The sequence below is a fragment of the Ambystoma mexicanum genome, chromosome 8 (assembly GCF_040938575.1).
Source record: "Ambystoma mexicanum isolate Mex_15411 chromosome 8, UKY_AmexF1_1, whole genome shotgun sequence".
NCBI classification, from domain to species: Eukaryota; Metazoa; Chordata; class Amphibia; order Caudata; family Ambystomatidae; genus Ambystoma; species Ambystoma mexicanum.
The window spans coordinates 160,246,134-160,270,050 of record NC_090929.1 but is presented as its reverse complement, the minus strand read 5'-3'; the positions used below and the strand labels follow the sequence as shown (position 1 = coordinate 160,270,050).

The following is a 23,917-nucleotide window of genomic DNA, read 5'->3' as shown; positions in this document are numbered from 1 at the left end:
ACATGTAATGTCAGCTCCTGATGCCATCACAAAGCGTGAACTCAGATTTCCTCTGACCATGACCTTCGTCTTTGTATGTTTGCATTTGTTTTGATTAAGCTTTTGCTTTTGAGTAAATGTAACTGCATGTGTATTATTATTATTATTATTATTATTATTATTATTATTATTATTGTTATTATTATTATTATTATTGTATTTATTGAGCACAGACCTAGCTTCAGTAGGCAACAGAGTGCTTCACCATCATAGGGTGAAGAACCCAGTGAGGGAAGCAGATAAACAAGGGAACACTGAGCTAACAACAGACGAGAGGGAGGGTGGGCAATTTGGTAGCAAAGAACTCTTGAACTTTAATGGTTATCAAAGTCCTTCATCGAACAAATTGTATACACATCCACTACAAGCAACCAGGCGAGGAAACAGTGGGGGGCAGATCACCCAGTCTCAGGTAGGGTGGAGGGTGTGTGTGGACCTAGGTGTTAAGAAGGAGGAATTCCTTAAAGAGGAGGGCCTTGACTTCCTTCCTGAAGTGTAGACGTGACGGGACAAGTCTGATGTTGACTGGGAGGGTTCTAGAGTCTCGGGGTGTAGACAAAGAAGGCATGCTTCTAATTCTTCACTTCCTGCACTGGTGGAAGTGAAGTCTGCACATGTTGTTACTTTTAGTTTATCTTAGTCCTCCAGAGATGCTGAGTTTCTCAGTGAGGTAGTTTGTGGACTTTAACGTGACAGCCTTGTACCTGCTGCAGAAACATTTGAAGACGATATGGGCTTTCAGCTGGAGCCAGTGTACTTTGATCAGGGGCGATGTGTTTGAATTTGTGTAGCCCTTTGATGAGGATGCAGGACACATCTCACGGGTGTCAGGGTGGACGTCAGAAGGCCTTCCAAAAGAACCAAGGCTTGGACAGTAGATCTGAAGTTGTTTTCTGGGATGGAGGGCTTCATTTTTCGCCGGAGAGAAAGTGGTTATCAAACTGCATGTGTCTTCCTTGCTATGTGCTGTTTGAAGGTGAGGCGTCTGTTGATATGGAACTCAAGGGGCCTCTCCCACGTTAAATATCAATAAAATGCATTAAGCAAAGAAGATTATTGATCCACTGCTATTGGATCTACTTGTACTACTTAGGGTTGACAATGGCTGGTGTTGGTTTTGCTTTCACAAAAACACGCTTTAGCAAAATATCCACTTACTCCTAATTATGTAGGACATACTGTGACATTGCAATGTTCTTGCACTGGAACCGGACTTTACAAGACAATGCAGAATAAAGTAAGAGGGAGGACAGCAAAGACATCCCCCTGTCCTTCCAACAATGTTCAAGCTTTCCCTTGACTTCCCCTAGGATCTATGCGTCATCTTAATTTCCATAGGAAAACACTGAAGTGCTGTCTGTGAGAGAGTTCAGCTCTTCAAACTCAAGCATCTCAGTCCCATACAGAAGTTTTCAGCAGAGACTTGTTATTTTCCGTTTTAAATGCCAGACGGCAGGTGATCAACAGTCTTTGAGGTTCAGCCCGGGAAGTGGCAGAACCATCACTAGATCCAATTTGATATCATTACGCGTTTGGGTGAAGATTTTTTTAAATGTTCCTATTTCAGTGCGCAATTTACTATGTCCTTTTCTCCTAGTGATACAAAGTGGATAACCAGAGCCATTTAGAAAATTGGTCTCTCTGTGCCTGCATGTCTGATGGCTTCTGATACAGTCACAGGCTGAGCGGCTGTTTTCTGAGCAAAGCATCGACTGCTTGCTCTATTAAATTCATTTAACATGCAGGTTGAAAATGCTCTGGGACATTGTGTTAGGAAGGTACAGACAGCATTCGTTAGTTTACATAGCGAAGAAACTGCAAGCCATCGGAATCTTCTTATAATGTTGCAGCCCTCCATTAGGGTTGCATATCTGTGAACTATAATAATTATGGAAGTGACGCTGAACGATGTCACAATCCAGGACCTCTTTTGGATACCACTATCCTTATGTTTCCTATAGCTTAGAGTAGGGATCTGCAACCTCTGGCTTGTCAGATGTTTTGGATTACAATTCCCATCAGTCCTAACGAGTATAGACAAAAGTGGGGGATCATGGCAGTCATCTTCCAAAATATAAGGAGATCCGCAGGGTGCAGGCCCTGGTTTAGAGAAAAGGTTCTGGAAATAGCAGTAGTGTGCGTATAAAATAAAAATAAAATATGCATGTGTGCATAGTGTGAGAGACTCATGGTATCAAAGGTATGACAGACACAAGGGCTGCATATTTTCAAAACCTTTATTTGAATATTTGGATGGGGTTGGAAAACTCCTATCTGGCCCTATATCTATGATGGGAGTAGTCTCGACCATCAAATAATAGATAAAACAGTCCTAGTTGTGTCAGTCAAAATCATAAGATTTAACCTACAAAACCTAATGCCTGCCCTCACTATATTACAATAAATGAGCACAGGGATAATCAAAAATGAAAAGAGTGTTTCAAAAAGGAAATGTCAGAAATGGCTTTGATGAAATGGTGTGTCACTCCCTTCCCCACGTTTGAAGCACGGGGTATCAGAGTTGAGGAAAAAAGTGTAGGTGGATGATACACTGTTCCTTAAGTGAAACACTGTGACTTTTGGGTACACATCCTTCAGGTCTCCCTCCAATAGCCCCCCTTAGATTTCCCTCACCCGTACCCAGGTCTTTTCTCATGCACAGTTCAAAACACAGGCTTCCCTCAGTCGGGCTAGAGCCTGCCTTAGTTCACAATTCACAACTATTCCACATAGGTTTCACTCAGTCTTGAGCCTCTATACCTTTCCTAAGGGTTCCCTCCCCCAAGTTTTCAATCCACCAAGAAAGCCCAACTCAATCACCTTAGTAGAAGGCTTTCAAAACTGCAGAGGGTTTGACCAGACCTCTGCATGACCACTTCAACAATGGCATTTTCTTACATAAGCTTCCCTCAGCTGGGTTCAAGCCTATTGCCTGAAATAGCTTATCAAACTTCTTTTCGCAGCTTTGACAATCTCTCATCAATGTCTCTTGGTATTTGTAGTTTTCTTGCTTTTAGCATTTGTAGTTTCCATTCTTTTATGTCTTTGCATTCATGTCTTTCTAAATGCCTTTTATTCAAGACCGCGTTACTTTCTTACTTTGTTTTCCGTCAACACACACTTCAATGGGCTTTTACAGAGTCTTTCGATAGTGCAACTTCCTATCGCAGGGCCACTCTTTACTTTGTAATGCATGCAGTGGACTTCAAACACGCCTTCCACTTCTCTGCGTACGCACAGTTTTCCCAAATGATACAGTTTCACTTGCAATTTCACTTGTTCTGACATCAACCGGACTTTTGTTCAGTTCGTTAACTCTCGCTCTTGGTTTGTGCCTTGCATATAGCGTTCAAGGCTCCTTGCACAGCATTCCTTTCTTCCCCAACTCAGCCCTTCTCTGGGAGGGGAACAGGCCAACCTTGGGCTTCCAACAGCAGCTTGTTTCTCTTTCTCACGCCTTTCTCCTTTGAACTCTTACAGCTTTACAATCACAGTGAACTCCAGTCTGGCCTTCTCTCGAGTTTCTGCTTTCTCGAACGGTCCCTTGCCCTCTCCCTTCATGTTGCCTGGTTCACCTTGGTCGTAGAAGAAACATTGTCTCTGGTATCCAGGTTTGCTCATTGTGTGCCTGTGTGTTCCACCTTTTATATTGACTGGGAGCGTTAATTGAAGTCAGGTGTGAGCAATTACCCAGCCCTGCCTAAATCTGCCTGGTCTCATTAGTCTGACAATATGGTGGATTACCATAGAAAACCATGATCTTATTATTCCCATGGGAAATCTTCATTCTTCTTTCTTTGTTCTCTTTTGTCTCAGTACTCAGACAAGCAAGTGAGAACTAGGGATTGTGGGAGTTGTAGTGTCTGACAGGAATAACAGGTAGGTCTGGCATATTACTTTCAGGAAGAGAAGGATGGTGTTCTGCAAAGGCTGAGGGAGAGTAGCGTGATGCATATCGGGAAAGAGGAAGAGAATAGTGCATCTCACCCCTGGACATCCTCTTTCTACTCCCCAAGGATCCCCTTCTCAGGTGATCCTCCCGTGCTTTTCCACCCCCAGGGTCTGGATCCAAAGAAGATGGCCGTGCCCTTGCCACCTGAGCCGAGGATACAAGGGAAGAAAATGTGAGGATGTCCTCAGGTTTCTCACAATAGCCATTTATTTCTGCATGCGTCATGTGTCATTCTGCTGACGTGACTTTGGGATATTTAACTCTGAGAGTTTGAGCACTCACAGCAAATAGACAAATACCAACTAGCCTAATTACATAGATGAAAGTCAGCTGGAAGAGAGATGTTGTGAGATTAACATGATTTGACACCTGGGACTTGGGGTGAGCCCTCTAGAGGAATGTGCCTCACATTGCAAGACTCACCCAAGCACAATCACTGGCATGACCTAGAAATGAATTGTTCACCTAAATATACTTGACTGGAGCAGGTCGGATGCATGACATGGTCGTGATATTTTAAACATTTTCATGTAATAACAGAGTCCACACATTCAATTCTTGAAAAAAGAGGTTGGTATTGGGAGCGGCATCCTACACTGACCCCTTTGTTGTCTAGTATTCTTAAGTGCCAGATTGAATACAGGGGAGATGAAAGCATGTTTGCAGACCAGAGTTTCCTGATCTTTTCCGGTCCCCTGCACCGACAATTAGGCCACATTTTCTTTTTGGTGGGTTATAACCGCACTCCCTCCTGGTGGCTCGATAGGTGGCCACCTAATATTCTCTTGCCCTGCAAGTGGCCCTGAATGTCTCTGCTTTTTGTGTACATAAAAGGTTAAGGCATACTCAAGCATAGCAGAGTTCCAAAGCTAAGTTGTGGCATCTGAAAAAATCCCCACCCTCTATTCAGTTTGCATACTTGATTTTGTGGGAGATCTTTTATTAGAGCAGCAGCACATCTCTTCTGTGGCTATCTACATGGACTCCAGACACATTTAATTCATAGGGCATTCATTAAAACAAATGATCTGCAAAACTGACTGTATAGTTGAACAGGGATGGATCTCACATCACGATTTAAAAAACAGCAGGAAGAGGATAACACAAGACGGCACATGAAGGACGTATTATTCAAATATGGGAACCTGAACAGAACCTTTGGTGTAGATACATATTGACATGATACACAGAGAACCACATTTAAAGCCCTCATTCAAACGCATCTGGCTGTATGGTTATGAGCAAGAACAGGACTTGAATCTCTTTTTGAAATATGTGTGTGTGGCCATCGAGAAGGTGAATACGACCGACTACATTAGCGAAATAGAGGATACTGGTTTAGATTGGAATGAACATGTGATAATATCCTTTTATTAGAAAAGGTAATGGAAGCATTAGTTGTACCAAAGCACAGAGCCTGTATGGGAAAGTGCAATATGCCACCAAATGTAATTTTCATTTTAAGAAGGGATATGAACCGAACCGAAGGCATGCACTGTCTATGGTATACTGATGTGCGGCAAGCAAGCCATACTTACCGTACCCGGTGGTGGGGAGCCCCAGGTGTTTCATCCTGTTTTTCACCAGCTCAGAAAGCTCTTGCCTTTCTGATCTTCGGTACAGGCTTATCCTCTGTTGGCTGATCCATTCCGCTGTCTTACTTGTGTGCTTGTTTCCTTTCCTGCTCAGCCTCCTTGCCCACTGCATGCTTTTCCGCCGAAGCAATGGGTGCTCCGACTGGTCGCTCGAGGTGGAGTTCCTGTGGCTTGTCTTCACGCTCCACGTCTGATTGACGTCTTTCGTGTCCTCGCAGTCTTCCACATTGATTGAAATTTGAGACTTAAGAGAGAATGAGTCCTGATAAATGCACAATCTTGAGTACAGCTGAATAAAACAAAACCTGTATAAACACATTTATACAATGAGTTCCAATTTTAGTGATTCTATTTTCTTTCCCTAGGACAATGATCAGGTCAGCATGGATAACTGCCTGGCCAGACCAGGCGCGATGATAACTGTCTAGTCCTTAGTCTTCACGAGGGAAACTTGTAAAGAAGTTGGCATCCATTGACCATGCTTTTACTAACTTTAACTATTCACCTATGATTGCATTTGACCAAAACTATCTTGCTCACACATTCACACCTTCCCATCCCCAGGCCTCAGCCTTGGATCTTCTCTGAAATTCATACCCTCAAAAAAATCAAGCGCTTTGGCCTAGGATGCTGGCACAAACTGCGGACCACTAAGCATCTCCTACTTCACAAACGTAATCGCCTACTTTTGCATTTACCCTCTCAAACTTTAATCTACCCTCCAAGCTTTGCCTCCACCATCCAAGCCAATCTACATTGCCTCCACCCTCTGCTAATGACTTTGTTCACTACTTTTCCTCCAAAATCTCTAAAATTGGTGATACTCTCAAAGCCCTCCTGCCTCACCATCCACCCCTTCTTATGTCCACCATTTCTCCCCCTACCTCTTCAACTCTTGACTACTTCTCCCCTAAAATCTCGTATTGAATTAGCACCATTGGTTTGGAGAGCCAATCATTGTGCGCTCCTATCAACCCTTGGCTCCGCAAAAGGTCAAAGACTTTGGGCCTCATTAGAGTCTGCCGCTCCGGAACCAAGGGTGCCTGTAACAATGTACCAACACCCTTTCCAGACTGGCAGACTACAACTCTGCCTACCGGAGTCTGACCTGCGGGCGCAACGGCCCCAGAAAGCAGAGTTGTCATGGAAGCACAGGCACCATTGGAAACTACGCCGGTGCTTCCGGGTCCCCATTCCCCTGGCGTCCCTTGGGACGTCAGGGGAATGGAGGACTAACATTTTATGGAGCCTGACTTCCCGATCCGCCGGGACTTGTAATGTCCCGGTGGCACCAGGACGTCAGGCGCCAGAAACGGTGTTACAGGGTTGGCGGCAACCCGTCGGTGGCACCAGCAGGTTACCACGAACCTCGTAATGAGGCCTTAGTCTCATCACTTCCCCTTATCACTCTGAGCTCTTTAACTCTCTTTCTTCCTCCTTCTTTAAAGCTGCAACTGTCTTACCCATATTGAAGAAAGCCTTATCACTCTGAGCTCCTTAACTCTCTTTCTTCCTCCTTCTTTAAAGCTGCAACTGTATTACCCCTATTGAAGAAAGCCTCTGCTCACTCGAACGTCCCAGCAAACTATCGCCAGGTTTCTCTTCTTCTCCATTATTTAAAGGCCTTTCAGCAGGTGGCCTTCAACCAGATAACTTAGTACCTTCATGTCAATGGTCTTGGAGATCCACTTCAGTCTGGTTTTCATGGCAAACACTGCACCGAGACTACACTCATGCATGTCTCCTACTTTCTCTATGATGCTCACCACTCCAAACTTTCTTAAACATTCATCCTTTTGGACCTCTCTTATGCTTCCAACATTGTCGACCACTCCTCTCTCCTCCTCACTCTCCAGGACCGTGGGTTTCACAAATCCCCTCTTGCCTGGATAGCCGTTGTGAAAGCTTGATCATTTAAAATATCTAGGAACCTGCAAACCTCTGACCACACCCATCCCCTGACCACCTCCCACAAGGATCAGTCCTTGGACCTCTGCCCCTTCACCCTTCAAACGACTGTCCTAGGAAGACTTATCTCGTTCTTTGGCTTTCACTATCACCTTGTTGTGCATGAAATTCAAATCTTTTTTTCTCCTTTCTCACTTTCATCCTAGCCATCGTGGAACAGAATACAAACTGTCTCACTGCAATCCGTCATTGGATGGTTCTCCCCTGCTTCATGCTGAACTCATCTTTCTCCCAGCTTCCAATGCCATTACTACTCTCCCCTCTCCTAACGCATTCCTGTGTAACCATCTTGCTCCCTCGTCCCTCAGCCTAGGCTCAAAATATTGGGATCCTCTTTAGTACCGATTTACAACCGCAACAATTCCACACTACCACTGCCTCTGCTGCTTGTATTCATCTCATTAACATTTGGAAAAGGTGTCCTTTTCTTGCTAACCACTCTACAAAAACTATAATCTCCACACTCGTTCTCAACAAACTTGATTACTGCTCAAGCCTAATCCTTGGCCTTCCTCTCAGCTCATTTCTGCCTCTAGACAAAGTCCTCAACTTTGCTACCTACACTCCTTCCCAACTTCTGCCTACCGACAAAATGTTGGTTTCCTCTCCATGCAAAACTACACTTTTCAAGTTTCTTCTCCTAGGCTACCAAGCATTCAATGGTCTTGTTCCTGAGTACCTGTCTTATTATATCTCGGTTTACTCAGAATCTCATTTCCTCCGACCCTCCACTGCACTCAATCTCACTGTCCCATATCCTCCCTATGCCTCCTCTCGTTTCCGCTCTTTCTCCCTAATTGACCCGTTCCAATACAACCATTGTCCATGACAGTCACAGTGCCCCTTCTTTTGACGCGGCCATTTTGACACCTGCTTTTTTCTGCTGCATGTTTGGCTAAGCCCCCTCTTCACTGTGCCCTCTTGACCGCAGCCAGCAGGGTGCAGGAACCTAACACCATGCAGCGATGTATCTTAGATATACTGTCATCCATAACACTAGTGTTAAGACGGATTTCTGAACTCTGTCCTTGTGGCGCAGAAGTTCAGAAGGCCAACCTAATTACTTGGAACAGGGTAACCTCTGGACGAGCCAGACCAATCAAGGTAGCGATCGCGGCGGTCAAGACTAGGTCTCAAGAGGGGTGAGGGTGACTGAAAGCCCGCAATGAGCACACAAAGCAAGATCACTTACAAACTACTCCAAACAGTTGTTATATCAAAAATATATACACATTTATTTTAAGGCCTTTAAAACAATGACCGTAGCGAGAAAATCACAGTATCACAATATTAAGCCAACACATACCATATCAACACAATATATATACAAATACGACAGTCGCAAGCGCTATATGCACGAAATGTGTAGTCCACCTGCAAGGGAAGGAAAACAGGCAGTGCGATACAATGCTTTAGACTCAGTTCGCCTTCAGAGGCACCTAACTAGATGGAAGTCCGAGCCCTGCGAAGAGTGGAGCCTTGTGCTCAAAAGTACCTGCACACGCTGGTGCCAACGGGCAAAAGGGGAAGCTCTTCGGAGGAAGTCAGGCAGTTCGGGTTAGTGCACAACAGAAGAAGAACAGGTTCCGCGACTCAAGCGCAGCCTCCACAGTGAGCAGAAGCAGAGCGCGAGTACGGACAAAAGGGTGCTGTTTTTACACAGCGGGGAAAAGCAATGGGCTACTGCAGGAGGGTGACCAGATCCTAGCTATACTACTCACAGGTCCCCGATGCAAGCAGACCCAGGCTTCTCCACGTTAGTTTCAGCAGCTGGCAGGTTCAGAAGAGCCGGGAATGCCTCATCGTCGTGTAGAGAAAAAAGACGTCCCAATCGAAGAAACCTGCACAGTTTTGTCACCACCGCAGGGCAACGGAGCGGCCGTGTGTATCTGAGCCAAATGTACACTACTCACTTCAGACTTGGGAACGCCAAGTGTACGAAGCGTGTGAGAGTGACAAGGACTCGAAATACAACACAACCTGGCGGCGGTTACAGAGCAGGACTCCCTTGTAAGCTGGTCAGTCAACTGGATGGCCCAGAGACGCTTCCGAAGGCTTACTGGCAGGAGATGATGAAGTCGCCGAGAATAGCTGTTCCTGCTATTCCAAAGGTCGAAGCACCAGTACAGGCCTTGTGGTTCGATCAAAGGAGGAAAGGGTTTCACAGGACGACAGCAGTGCAAAGGAGGAGTCCTTCAGCGGGTCACCAGCGATTCCTCGGTCCAGCCTCTTGGTTGCAGGATACTTGGCTCCTGTATTCCTTCGTTCATGAGAACTCAGGAGATCGACATGGTAGTGGTGTTTCCAGCCCCCTCTTATCCACGGTTCCCTTCGCGCCAAAACGGAGGGGACCCAATGGGAGATCCGCTCATCAACACTCACACCATTCGTGGACCAATCACGGACCAGGGTGGTCCCAGGCATTCACACCACCCTAGACTCTCTGGCACCCAGGATGTGTATTGGGACCAGACATCCCAGCCCACATCCTGGAGGCACACAAAAGCCATGTAGAAGCCCGCGAAAGCATCCGTGTTTCGCGGGAAAGTACATGCCCAAATAAGGAAGGCCCCGGGTCGGCTCGACCTGGGGAAGGTGAAGGGAGCAAGACGGTCAGCGGACAGGACAAAGGAGCCTTGTGGACTGGCCATTTTGGGAGCCAGGCCACCATTTTGGGTTAAGCGCAGAAAACGCGCTTAGAACGCCAAAAGGAGTTCAAAATACAAAGAAACGATCGCTGCCACCATTCCCGTCCCTGAATTACTTGCACCGATCAAATACAATCCTAAACGAGTATCTAGGGCCTGTAGAAGGCTAGAGACCCAAGAGAGCTGTAACTTAGCTTACAGTGCCCTCTTGTGTCATGTTGCACTAAAGCCGCAACATGATAAAAGAAACTACGGGAAACAGCGTTCCCCGGTACAGACTGTCTTAAGGGCATGTCAGTTTCCCCGTAAGAAAGGAGCGAAAGCCCAGAGGAGTGCGGCAGAAGGCTGCACTTCTCTGGCAAAGTCAAGAACAAGGTGAAAAACAACAGCAAAAAGTTTAGGGGTTGCCACATGGAAGGAAAATTACCTACAATTACGAAATCTTTCCTAACAACTAGTAAATCCAGTGTTTTGGGTGACAGTATATTCAAGGAATGCACAGTCCGATCAGCAAGTGAAGGTGACAGCACAGCTTCACTTGCTGAGCGGGCCGTGCATTCCTTGCATATACTGTCTGGTAAACACTGCACTTACTAGTGTTTCACCACATGACTGTATATTTAAGACAGAGCGCTGATAGGTGTTATGTCTCCATTCGGAGCACCCTCGCCACAGGTAAACGGCTTGCGCCGAAAGGCCCATGCTGTAATGTGCTATCCATAAGAATCAGTCAGGCCAACTGAGGATCTCTTCAAAGCTTGGTTTAAACTTCACTAACTTGTTAAAGAGGAAGCTCTCCATTCCCTGTCCCTGATTCCCAATACTTGACCCCACCACTCCTTCTAGTGACACTTAAAAAAGTACTTTTGTGTGCTTATATATTACTCCTCTTTAGTTTGAAGCTAGGTTAATGTTCCATAGATAAGTCACCTGCTTTCCTATATGGTTATTGGCCCTAATTCTAAGTTTGCCTGTCTGGAAAAAAGTGCTGGTTCAAGCACCTAACGGCAGGTTTTCCACTGAAGCACTGTTACTAACGGTGCCGGTACTTCAGTGTTCCCGTCCCCATGGAGTCCTATGGGACTCCATGGGAATGGGACCTTACTGTTCCTCCGCCTCCCTATCTGGTGGCGGAAACGGTAAGCCAAGGTTGCTGGCAGGACCAATGGCCTACCGGCAACCTCATAATAAGGGCCATTGTCCCACTTTTTTACACCCTCATTAACTTGCTCACCACTTGTTCTCACCTTTGTGCTATTCTACAGGCACTCTTCATGAGAATGTCTCCACTATCTGTAAATGGGATTGTAAATCTGATCGAAATAGATCATCAAATAAATACAAAATAAATACAAGAACAAAAAATACATTGCTTCCAGCACTGGTCCACCCCATAAATCACTAAACGTACCTCAAACATATTGGGCAGGTGCAAGCCGGCTCATATGGAACTCGATCCCCTTTGGTCTGGGGTCAATGGGTTTATGTGTGGGCCAGTCATCAGGGGTGGAGAAGAAGATACTACCATACAGCTATAAGTCCACGTCTCAACTCTGTTCCCCTTCTGGAAGGCCACCTATCCCTCAAAGGGACCCTGAAAAGCTAGGGACAGCTGAAGGGGTGTTTAGGAGGCATTGTTGCTATGCATGTGACTAAGTGTGTAGGGTCCCAGGTGGGATAATGAATGGAAGCAGGTGTCAGAGATCACCTGAGAGGGGATTTCATAAGTTTCTGGTGGGAGCCACTGAATTCTTGCCAGGAAAATGGGTGGATGTGTTGCTTTTTCATGCTGTGACCCCCAGGAGCGCTGCACATCCGATTGATCTTTGGCAGAAAGTGGTGAAGGGGCAAATAGAAGCATCTTGCAGAAGTGAAGATTAGGACAACGTAGCACTGAATCTGTCCTAGAGAAGAAATTAGTTACTTACCGGTAACTCTGGTTTTCCAGCATTGGTATCTTTCATAGATTCACATGCTGTGAACAGTCCCAGTCGTCAGGCTGGGAATCCCCAGTAACATAGAGCAGTTTAAACTTAAACTGAAAGCTTTCAGTCACTTTTGTGCTTCAATACAGTAACTATGGGTCATGCTGTCCACAGCCAATAGGAACACCTCCCGAAACTCTTTCCCTGTTGGCCATCTTCAGATTTGGCAAGCGCACGTGAGTGGCAGTAGGAGCCAAAAGAATAGCCATGGGGGGAGGGTCACATGTGAATCTGTGAAAAATACCAATGCTGGAGAACCGAAGTTACAGGTAAGTAACTAATTCTTTCTCTAGCATTGGATCTTTCATAGATTCACATGCTGTGAATAGATTACAAAGCAGTATTAAAACAATACACACGGGCGGAGGCAAGCTCCCAGCATAATTTACCACTGCAGACTTACTAACCTCAGGAAAAAGGTTCCTCAGAACCGAGTGGCCAACTATAGATTCTTCTGCGGAATCTCTGTCGACACAATGGAACCTGGTAAACATATGCACCGATCTCCAGGCAGCGGGATCCCGGAGTGGAAAGCAGTAGTTGCAGGCACTGCTCTGGTGGAGTGAGCTAGGGCGCCCGCTGGGGAGAGGCCAGCGGCCTGTTGATGGCAGAAGGAAATGCAGGCTACAATCCATCTTGAAATGGAAGACTTTGATATAACCAATTAATCCGTAGAACGGAATCACTTAGAATGTGCCACATAGTACTTGAGGGAGAGCATCACATCGAGAGTGTGCAGTGTTGATTCCGCTGGAAACCTTGGTGTGCGGAAGAATACGGGCAGAACCACTTGTTGATTGAGATGGAAATAGGTCGGCACCTTACGCATACATGTTGAGTTAGTACACAGAATAGCCTTGTCCTTGTGAAACGCACAATAAGGTGATTCGCAGGAAAATGCCTGGATCTCCCCCACTCGCCCGGTCGCTGTTATGGCCACCAAGAAAGTGGTTTTCCAGGAAAGATGCTTAATGGATGCCTGGTGAATAGGCTCAAAAGGTGGCTTCATGAGCTTTGAGAGCAGCACATTTAGTTCCCACGCTGGAGCTGGGCGACAGACAGGTGGAAAGGACCAGAACAACCCACTTAAGAACTCCTTCACCAGCTGGTGTGAATACAGGGATGGCACCCCTGTGGAGAACTTGTACCTGGAGATTGCAGCCAGGTACACCTTTATTGAAGAATGCGTGAAGCCCGACCGAGCCAGGGACAACAAGTAAGGTAAGATCTCTTCTGGCCGGACAGCCTGGGTCCCGCAAGCGATGGATCCTGCACCACACCTGAAAACATTTCCACTTGCTTTTGCAGCACTTCAAAGTGGACAGCGCTCTTGCTCGGGCCAGGACTTCCTGGCAGTCTTGTGGAAGGGACAGGGATCCAAATCATAAGAATACAGGAGCCAGGCCATCAGATTGAGTGAGGCTAGGTCATGGTGCAGCACAGCCCTCTGGTTCCTGGACAGGAGAGCCTGGTGTGGATGCAGCTTGAAAGGAGCCGCTGACAAGAAGGCGAGGAGGTCAGAGTACCAAAACTGTCTCGGCCACACAGGGACCACTAATATCAGTTTGCACGGATACAGCCTGAAGGTGTGTAGCACACTAGCCGCCAGCTGAATCAGGGGGAACGCTTACAGCCACTCCCCTCCCATGGAAATGCAAAGTTGTCCCCCAAGCTTTCCGGATGAGTGAATCGGCTGGCAAGGGTCTTGCTTCGACTGCTGTCGTATGTGGAAAAAAGGTTGAACTCCGGAGTGCCCCACGTCTGGAACAACAGGTGAAGTTGATCCTTGTGCAGCTCCCACTCGTGGTAAGAGCTCAACTCCATGCTGAGTGAGTTCTGCTAAAGCTGTTCTAAATCCCTGGCAGATGGAGGGGAATGAGAAACATGTTGTGCTGTAAAGCCTAATGCCAGAGAGCCTCCTTGGAAAGCTTTGGGGAACTGGTCCTTTCTTGCTTGCGGACATAAAACATTGATGTCGTTTTTTCGGTGTAAATCCATAACACCTTACACACCAGGAGGGGGAAGAAGTACTTCAGGGCCCAGAAAAGTTGCTGCAACTCCAGCAGGTTGATGTGCAGCCTCTTTTCCCCTTTGGACCATGGGCCTCTTATGTGTTGGTCCCGACAGTGGGTGCCCCAGCCGTCCAGTGAAGCATCTGTCATAACGGTGGCCTGATGATCTGGGAACCTGGAAGGAGCAACTTTCACCAGATGTTCCCTCACCGACCACCAGTGCAGGCTCCGCCTGTAAGCCTGTGTCAGAATGATGCAATCATCTCAGGACCCTGAGGCTTGGCGGGCATCCAGGAATTCCTGCACCGGCCGTATGCGAAGTCTGCAGTGAGTGATCAACGGGCTGCACAATTATTATTATTATTTGTTAAATGTATAAAGCGCACAAACATCCCGGGGGCATTGTGGCGCTGTTACAGGCAGGCAACTTAGTTACATAGCGCATACAAGGTGTTACATATGAGGATTATATACAGTTAGATATTTGAACAAATGGCATTTTTACATGGTCTAGTGTACATAGCTAAAACATATGAGATCAAACAAATAGCAGTGTTTTGATAGCTTTACGGAAGACTAAGTGGGAAGACTCTGCTCTAAGGTGGGGTGGAAGGGAGTTCCAATGAGTGGCAGCGATGAATGGGAAGCTGGAGCCCCCGGCTCTGGCTCGATTGCCTTTGGGCACTGTAAGAAGTTTGGAATAGAGTGTTCTGGTTGGTCTGCAGGATGCTGATCTGTTTATTCTCTGTGTTCGGTAGTTAGGGGCTGAATGGTTGATGGATTGATGGGTAATGCCAGTGTTTTGAAGAGGATACGTTCTTTGATAGGTAGCCAGTGGGCCTGTCTCCTAGCAGCAGAGATGTGGTCTCTTCTGGGAATGCCAATGGCTGCACGGAACGCATTGTTTTGGATGGATTGGAGTTTCTCTAAATTTATTACTGATGTGCCAGCAAAAAGTATATTGGTGTAGTCAGGACGGGATCCTATTATGGCTCTGGAAATGAGGCAGTTTTAATTAGACAGGAAGGGTCTGGCTGCATTGAGAATCTTGGAGTGGTAGGCTGCAGAGGATACAATGGAGTTGACTTGTCTAGACATGGAGAGGTTGGAGTCTAAGTAGACTCCAAGGGTTTTTACTGCCTGGGATACTGTGTTTAGTGTGTTGTCGATCGTGAAGTTGAGGTATTGGCTGTCCAATTTCTTTAAGGTTTCAGTGGAGCCAATCAGGAGTAGTTCGGTCTTGTCTCCATTTGGCACAACTCATTTTCTGCCATACAGGCTTGGATGGTAGAGTAGGAGACGTTGAGAGTCTTCGTATCAGACTCATAGTCACCCGATAAGGGGAGGAGGACTTGTGTGTCATCTGTGTAATTCGTGTATGTGATACCTAGCAAGTCCAGAGCGTTGACAAGTGGTCTAGTGAAGATATTATATAGTGTAGGGGATATGCATGAGCCCTGTGGAGCTCTGTATTGGATGATGTCAAGTTTAGCAGAGGCTTGGTCAGAGAAAACTCTCATGGCTCTACCTTGCAGGAACAATGTGATGTGATCCAGGCGGTGGCGATGGGGGAAAAATGCACTGTGGATGAAAAGTGGTGGCAGAGGATGTTATGGTCTACCAGGTCAAAAGCCGCTGACAAGTCTGGGAGGAGGAGTAGGGCAGGTTTACCTCAGTCACAGATGTCGCCCATTTGATTTTTTAAGTCAAGTAAGGCTGTTTCGGCTCCGTGGCTGGGGCGAAAGCCAGACTGACAGAGTCCGAGGAGGCTGTTAGCTTCGAGGAACTGTTGGACTTAGAGGTACGCTGCTTTGTCCAGAATTTTTAGCAAGAATGGCACAGTGGTTATGGGTCTGTAGTTACCAGAGGAGGAGGGGTCGAGTGACGGTCGAGTGACGGTTTCTTTAATAGGGGACGAACGCAAGCTTCTTCGAGGCAGGCTGGAACAGATCCTACAGCGAAGGATGCGTTTATGAAGGCCGTTCTTGATCAGCGGGGCCGGGCAGATGTATCCTTTGTAATTGGGCGGTGTGATAGTATTCATGATGTTGATGCTATCCTGCTCGTTGACCTCCTTGAAGGAGAAGAGAGGGGAGGCTTTGCTGGTTTCATGAGGTGGGAGGAGTGGCGTGGCATTGACAAGAGACTGTTGGTTCGTTTTAATTTAGCTTTGCAAGGTGTCTAGTTTGCTTATCATGGGTGATTGTATATTATTACACCAGGTTTCTTCTTTGGTGATAGCTTGAGGAGGGAGGTGGGTGTTTCTCTCTCTCTAAAGATGAAGACGATCTCTTTGGTATCAGATTTGGCATTGGCAATTCTAGAATTGAAGGAGGTGGCTTTGGCCTGGATAATCGTTTTTTTGTATTCCCTGGTCAGTTTACGAAACTCTAGTTTGGCTGAGTCGAGATGGTTTGTTTGACAGGTGGATAGTACTGTCTGCTTTTTGGAGCAAAGTTCTTGTGATTCCGGGGTGAACCAGGCGTTAGTGTGTTTTGTCGTTTGGTTTTCCATGACGTGAGGGGGGCAATGGCTTCCACTGCTAGTTTAATAGAAGTTTTGTAGGTTTGTGCCAGTATATCAGGATCATTGGGAAAGCGGGGTCTGAAGGACGGCATTAGAAGGTTGGGTAGGAGCCGGTCTTTGGTGAGTTGGCAAGAGCTCCTAGTGAGGGTGGGTGGGAGGGGCATAGCGGGCTCGTGCACTTTCTTGGGGGTGGCGATGTGGAATAGGATGATGTGGTGGTCAGTCCAAGGAGAGGGGGAGTTAGCCTTGATGGTGAGTGGGCAGTTGTGGTGAGCTAGCCAATCTAGGGCACAGCCCTTGATGTGGGTAGGGTCAGAGATGGTATGCTTAAAGCCTAGGGTATCAAGCACTTTGTCAAGTGATTTGGCATGGGAGTCTTTGAGGTCATTGAGGCTATGGTTGAAATCACCTAGGAGGATGGCCTTAGTGGATTATTTTAGGTTGTCTGAGAGGAGGTGTATCAATGCTGCCTGGAAGTTGGCTAAGGGTCCAGGGGGTCGATAGACAATATGGAGGGAAATGGTACAGTTAGGAGAGGTGTTCAGTTTGAGGAGTAGGTAGTCACTGCTGCACTGCATTGACCTTTCAACCTTTCTAATAGGGATAGATTATTTCGCTATCAGGGCAACACCCCCTCCTTTCGATTAGAGGTAGTCCTGTCTGAATATAGATGACAGCATCCCCTGCAAAAACATGTAATTGCGGACTGAGGCAGCGTGCCCTCTCCAGAGGAGCTGCCACTCTTTAGTTTGAGAGCCTGGCAGTGCAGGTTTGGTGTTGAGTCTTGCTCTGAGGTAGAGTGACTATCTTGATGGAACCAGGCACGTCTTTGGAAAGTTTACGGAGAAACCCAGTTGCTGCAGACACTGGATGGTGGCGGGTAGGAGGGGGCTCTTACCAACCAGTCGTCTACATACAGTTATATGTGGATGCCCCTCTGCTGCAGGTGTGCCACCACTGGTGCGAGGCACTTGGTAAACACCCGTGGAGCAAAACGCATGCTGAAGGGAAGGACCTTGAATTGATAGTGCACTCCTGCCACCAAAAAGCATAGGTAGCGCTGGTGTAAGTGGCGAGTAGGCATGTGAAAATAAACGTCCTCCAGGTTGAGGGATGCCAAGAAATCTCCTTGCTGTAGCTGGGACAGAACCTGTTATACACAATACAGAACGTTTGTGCCTTTAGGAATTTGTTGGGCACCCTTGGATCTAATATGGGCCTCCAACCCCCTGACTTCTTGTGCAGTGCCTTTTTCTTTATCAGGAAGTAGCGGGAGTAGACTCCTGTGCCCACTTCATCCTTTGACTCCTTCTCCACTGCCCCTTTTTGTAGCAGAGCCCCCACCCCTTTCAGCACTAGGTGTTGCATCTTTTCCGGCTTGTGTGCAGGAGGAATGTCTGGTGGAAAGTCTACAAACTCCAGTGAGTGACCTTGCTGGAGTAGGGAGAGCATCCATTTGTCGGTCCTGATGTTCCTCCATTCCTCGCCGAATCTTGATAGTCGTCCTCCCACTGGGGTGCTGAAGCTGGAAGACCGGGCCCTGGGCTGGTCATGGTTGCATGCCGGACTGGCCCCTTTATTGGGAAGATCCACGGAGGTGCTGCAGTCCCCTGTAGGATTGGGACCTTTTTCTATACTGGTCCCCTGAGGAGTACGGTGTCTTGTAGGAAGACGAAGACTAGTACGTGAAGCAGTTGTCCCATGAAGTCCTTCCATAATGCCCTTTCCCAGAGCAAGAGTACTGGCGCCTTTGTTCTAGCGTGCCCAGGGAACGAGAGGTCTACGTGTCTGTTTTAATGGACTGTAAATCCTCATCTACCTTCTTCCCGAACAGGTCTTTTGCATCAAAGGGCATATCGACGAACTGAGATTAGACATCAGGTCGAAAGTAGGACCGCTCCATTCCCAAGTTGATGAAAAGAAGGTTCGGCGTTGTCCACTGAGACCATGGAGGCATGGTCTCAAGCCTATTTGGCCTCATGGAAGATATCCATAGCCCTTGTCATCTGGCAGAAATTCAAGTATTGGACCCATCTTGTACCACAACCCATGATCATAACGTGCGAGAATGGCCATTGCATTCGCCATCCTGATAGCCATAGTCATAGCTGCAAAGACATCAAGGCTTTTGCTCAGGGGAACGGAGCAGGAGGACGATGGGTTTGCTGACCTTTTCCTCATGGCAGCAGAAACAACAGAGTCTGGCGTATGTTGGGGGAGGCAGGCGGGGGAGTCCCCTGGGGCCCTTTACTTTTTGTCAAAGCTGTTCTTGTTTGCTGGGGCCATAGCGGGATGAGCTAAGGTGACCAGGCCATCCTCCCAGACATCCTCTAACAGCGGGATGGACATCACTGATTTTCTGCACTGTTCTGTGCGTTGATACAGTACACTGTCTTTGCACTGCTCCTCCGGAGTAAGGCCAAACATCTTGGCTGCCCTGGCCATAAGCATGTGGAAGGCCCCTACCTCATCAGTGGGTGAGTCTCTGATTGGAATATCATCCGGTTCCCCATCGGCTGTGGTGAAATCTTTACATTTGTTCATGTGTGACGAATGTGTGGAAGCCATACCCTCCAAGTGGCTGGGGTATGTGCCTGTCCCTGTATCTGCTAGTTTCTGGGGCCTTGACAGGTGGTGATCCCTCCTGGGGAGGTTGGGGGGTGGAATGCCATCATCCCCCCTGGATGGTCCATGTAAATCTGCCTGGCCCCGTCTAGGTGTAACCGGAACTGGAGCCATTGCAGCAAGCCTTTCTTGCAAAGTTGCCATCGGTGTGGTTAAGGTGGATAAAATGTCCAGTGATCTGTCCCTCTGGGGAGGAAACGATCAAGCTGGCTGTATCGGAGGCAAGTCGTCCCCTGCAGGAGATGTGTGCAGGTGTGGTAATACTGGCAGTCTGATAAGGCTTACTTCACCCCGTGGAAAACCAGATTGCCGTCCAGGTGGTGGTGTTCAGTGTGATGGGGAAGATGGCAGTGACATGATGGCCTCTTCCTCCCTTTCCTCTCCAACCTCAGAGGAAGAAAGATTTGGCTCAACTACAATGGTACCTTCAGGTAGTACGGCCACTCCGAGGTTATGGTATGATGCCTGTGGTCGAGCTGCCAGCGCTGACACTGTGCTGGTGGGGGTTTCAGTGATGTTCATCACTATGGCGGTGGTGGTAATCATGTGAGAAACCCCAATTTTTCCTGTCAACGAGGGTATCACAATCATCTACGTAGTTGTCGTTAACAAAGTTTTCGTCGACTGAATTGTGTGTCTGCTTATCATCACGGTTGTTACTATTGACGTTTTCATTGTGGGGTGCTTGTGGACATCGTCAATGGCCTCGACAGAGATGACCTGGAGGGGGGCCTGGGCATCGACGAGGACTTACTGGGCGTTAATTTTAAAGACGACGTCGACGGGGTAGCTTTTGCCACCGAAGATGAGGAGTGGCTCTTAGACTTAGATTTGGACTTGGCTGATAGGGTAGCTTCCCTGCGGCGATGGAAAATGCTGCTCTTCTCCATAGACACCCACTGGACACTTACCTTTGGTGAAGACCAGTCCTTGTGCAAGGATTTGGGCTTGTCGTCAGAAGCTTCCTTGTGCTTCTTCTTGCTGGTGGTGTGGACCTCATGAGACCTGGACCTCTTACTAAGGGTGGTTTCGCTGGGTTTACCTGCCCTGCCATAGTGAGACATGACTCCGTACAGATGCAAAGTCAGAGACCCCGGCATCCTCGAGCCACGCAACGAGACAGCAGTGCCAATCCCTCAGCGTCTTGCTGGAGAACGACTAGCAGATGACGTGGTGAGGGGGAGGCGGTAGAGGCAGTCGTCGTGCTGATCTTTTATGTAGACATTTTTCAATCTGCAATGGGCTACAGCCTTGGTCAGGCTCTTTTACCATGGACCAGGCCATGAGGGAGGCCCAAATATGTAGCCGATAAGTCGTCAAAGATTTCCAGTGGCGGAAACGGTCCTCGGACCCAGCAACATTGCTGCCAATGCCGGTCGTTGAAAAGACGCGGAAAAAGATTGAATTGTATGTTGAAAAGGATTCAAAAGTCAAAGGGCCTCATTACGACCCTGGCGGTAAGGGGTTAGCGCCAGCGTTAGCTGCGCCGACCCCTTACCGCCAATCACGAGTTCCCTTTCCGCCATGGCGGATTTTACACCTGCTTCTAGCGGGTGTAAAAAACCATGGCGGTAAGGGAACTTGATGTTAATTACGCCACCGTAATTTACGGTGGCGTAATTAACGCCTTCCCCACTCCCATTATGCCCTATGGGGCAAAAATGGGAATGGGGAAGGGTAAATGGGGATTGGGGACTTACCGCCCCGCCGACCTCGGAATGGGGCGGTAAGTCCGCCAACCACCATGGCGTAAACGTAGTTTACGCCATGGTGGTAAAGTCACGGCCCAGGCGGTAACTTACCGCCTGGGTCGTAATGAGGCCCAAAGTGTTGTGAAAAATAGTTGAAGAGAGAATTAATGAGGACTCCTTACACTAACATGCAGTAAGAAATCTGAAGATGGCCGACAGGGGAAGAGTTTGGGGAGGTGTTCCTATTGGCTGCGGGTGGTATGATATGATATGATATGATATGATAGAATATTCATAACACGCTTAATACCTACAGGTTTCTAAGCACGGACCCGGTGATCGAACCTGTGTTGCTCTGTGTCGTCTTGCTTCCAAGGCGAGCACATTGCTGCTGAGATATCCTCCCGAGACCCAAAATGACTGTATTAGAGCACAAAAGTGATTGAAAGTTTCCAGTTTAAGTTTAAACTGCTCTAAGATACCAAGGATTTCATCCTGATGACGGGGAATATTCACAGCATGTGAATCTATGGAAGATCCAATGCTGGAGAAATGGGGTGGAGACATCAATACAATAGAAATAATGGTGGCTATCTTGTAACGGAATGAATGATGAGGGGGTCTCTGTTCTGCCTTATTACACAAGGTTTTGTATAGGAAAGGGTTTACGGAGTAGAGGGTCTGTATGGTGGATTGGATGCAAGAAGGACCATGCACGTTTGGTTGAATGAGAACCCCAGTTGGAAGCACTGCTGGGTAGTGACAATGATGTTGGAGGAGGAAGAGTGAACTGGTGCTTTTGGAGGAGCTCTGGCGGGTAATCCTTGCTCATCAGATTTAGCATGTGGGTATACAAGGAACACACCTCACCACGAGTCACAGGCAAGAAGATCCGGGACGCTGGTCCAAAGTCACCTAGGTAAAGAAAAGAAAGTTCTTTCACCCCAGGGAGGATGCACGGCTCAATGGAGAGCGAGGTAGGGGGACATGACAAATGTCCTGGGGTGAGCAATGGGCCTCAACGAAGAAGAACTGTATCGGAGCCTGGAAGTGTTTTCGGTCAGAATGCAGGGTACTTTTAAAAGCAAGACGTTCTCTCTCTTCATCAAGACCAATCTGTGCCAGTTTCTTAGATACTGAAATACATAACCTCACTGGGAGGGAAAGTATCCTTCACTGAAGATACTGTGATACCCCTGAAGAAGCTGCAGAAGCAGATGTCAAGAAACAGCTGCTTGACATCCAGTTCCAGTTACGATCCTGCCTTGAAAAGTAGGTCTAGAAGAGAGAATGTAAGAATTAAGGACTTGAAGGACGGGGCAGAAGGGGAAGAACTCAAGGACTTCTATGCCGGGATCTGTGTATAACTGATTCTAGATTCAGACACCCATGAAGTAATCAAGGACAAGGTCAGTTGTGGTGAAGTTAGGAATTGGCTGGAGAGGTAAAAATAGGAGCTTGATTAGGAACAAGAATTGGAGAGTGGAAGCTGGAGGAGAGTCAATGGATCTCAGACAGCAGGAGAAATGAGGTTGGAAAAGAAGTCCAGAAGGCTGAGTTAAGGAGGATGCAGGAGGCTGCAGAGTAAAGAATGACCCTATTTATAAAGTGAGGTGCCCAAATGGGTGCAAAAGGTGGCGGGAAAGATGTATGGTTGGTGCAGGAAAACACTAAGAAGCGATGTATAACTAAAGAAAAGGAGATAGAGAAAATAGATCCAGAGTTGGTGGAAGAGTTGTTGAATGAAGTGGAGGAGTGGAGAAATGTTGCTAGAATGAAAGGAAGGGGGCTAGTGGAGGAAGATCAATGGATTAGGTGTGTTGGTGATAGAAGGATGTGTGGAGAGGGAATGGAATGTTGTTAGAGAGGAGGGGATAGACCCAAAGATACCAAGAGGAACACCTAGGCAGGATAGATGAACAAGGCTTGAGGTGAGATACTGGGAAGGAGTGAACAAATGGCACAGGTGGCTGGAGTCCCTGAACCCAGGTAAGACAAGGAAGAGACATGGTGAGAGCCAGGCCCAGACTTTAGGGCAGCTTCAATTCATCACATGGCTCTGATCCATGCAGAAATGCCTGCCACTCATGAGCCCTTTTACATAGTCCTACCAAAGACTCCAAGTCCAGAGGTGGAACCCGGGATGGAGAACCAAGGAAGAGACACCTCGAGAACAGTGGATGAAAAGGTTCGGAACCCCATAGAACCCTGCAATAGGATGGATTACAGCCACGATTACGGGAACCCCTCAGAATGAGATGCAGTAAAATAAGGTTTTGGGAAACCCTGAAGTCCTCCCTGGCCTCACAGGGAAAGACTCCCCCCCTGGGGATAGGTGAAGGATTCCCGTGATTCGGCACAATAGGTTTAGTCATGCCGAGCGTATCATATAGGCTTGGTTAGGTAGTGCTATGTCCCACATATGAGCTTCTCACATGCACCTGAATTCCTTGACAGGGGGGCGCGAGAGTTCACGCATGAGGGTGATCCGGGCTAAGTCTGTTAGGTACTGCTGGGAAGAGCCAGGTTTTGAGAGCCTTCCTAAAGGCGAGATGGTCCTCTATGCGGAAAAATAGATCAATATGGAGAAAGTTATAGGGTTTCATAGTCTTGGCATGCATATCATTTCCTTTCCACATGATCTATAAACCCCACACTGAAATACTTAAAAATAAAAATGAAGATATTCTCACCTGTGTCCTCATGTCAGGAGGCTGTGAAGAAACAAAATGGACACCTCATTACACATGTTTTGTGTTCCCAACATACCCATTACATACCCATTACAATATCCCTGCATAGGAAGAGACAATAGGTGAATGGTGCATTTCACTATGGTGATATCTAAGACACCCGCCTACCCCGAACTGCGATTA

General features: G+C 47.4%; 1 protein-coding gene across 10 annotated transcripts in view; it reads right to left on the bottom strand.

Moving 5' to 3' along the window:
• KCNT1 (potassium sodium-activated channel subfamily T member 1) overlaps positions 1–23,917 on the bottom strand; it is a 2,308,650-nt gene that overhangs the window by 24,404 nt on the left and 2,260,329 nt on the right. For all 10 annotated transcript variants that reach the window (XM_069609538.1, XM_069609540.1, XM_069609539.1 and 7 more), the window contains 2 exons: positions 23,735–23,755; positions 5,530–5,830 (listed from right to left, as the gene is read on the bottom strand). In XM_069609538.1, the coding sequence (XP_069465639.1) occupies positions 5,530–5,830; positions 23,735–23,755 (322 nt within the window). The remainder of the gene's footprint in view (positions 1–5,529; positions 5,831–23,734; positions 23,756–23,917) is intronic.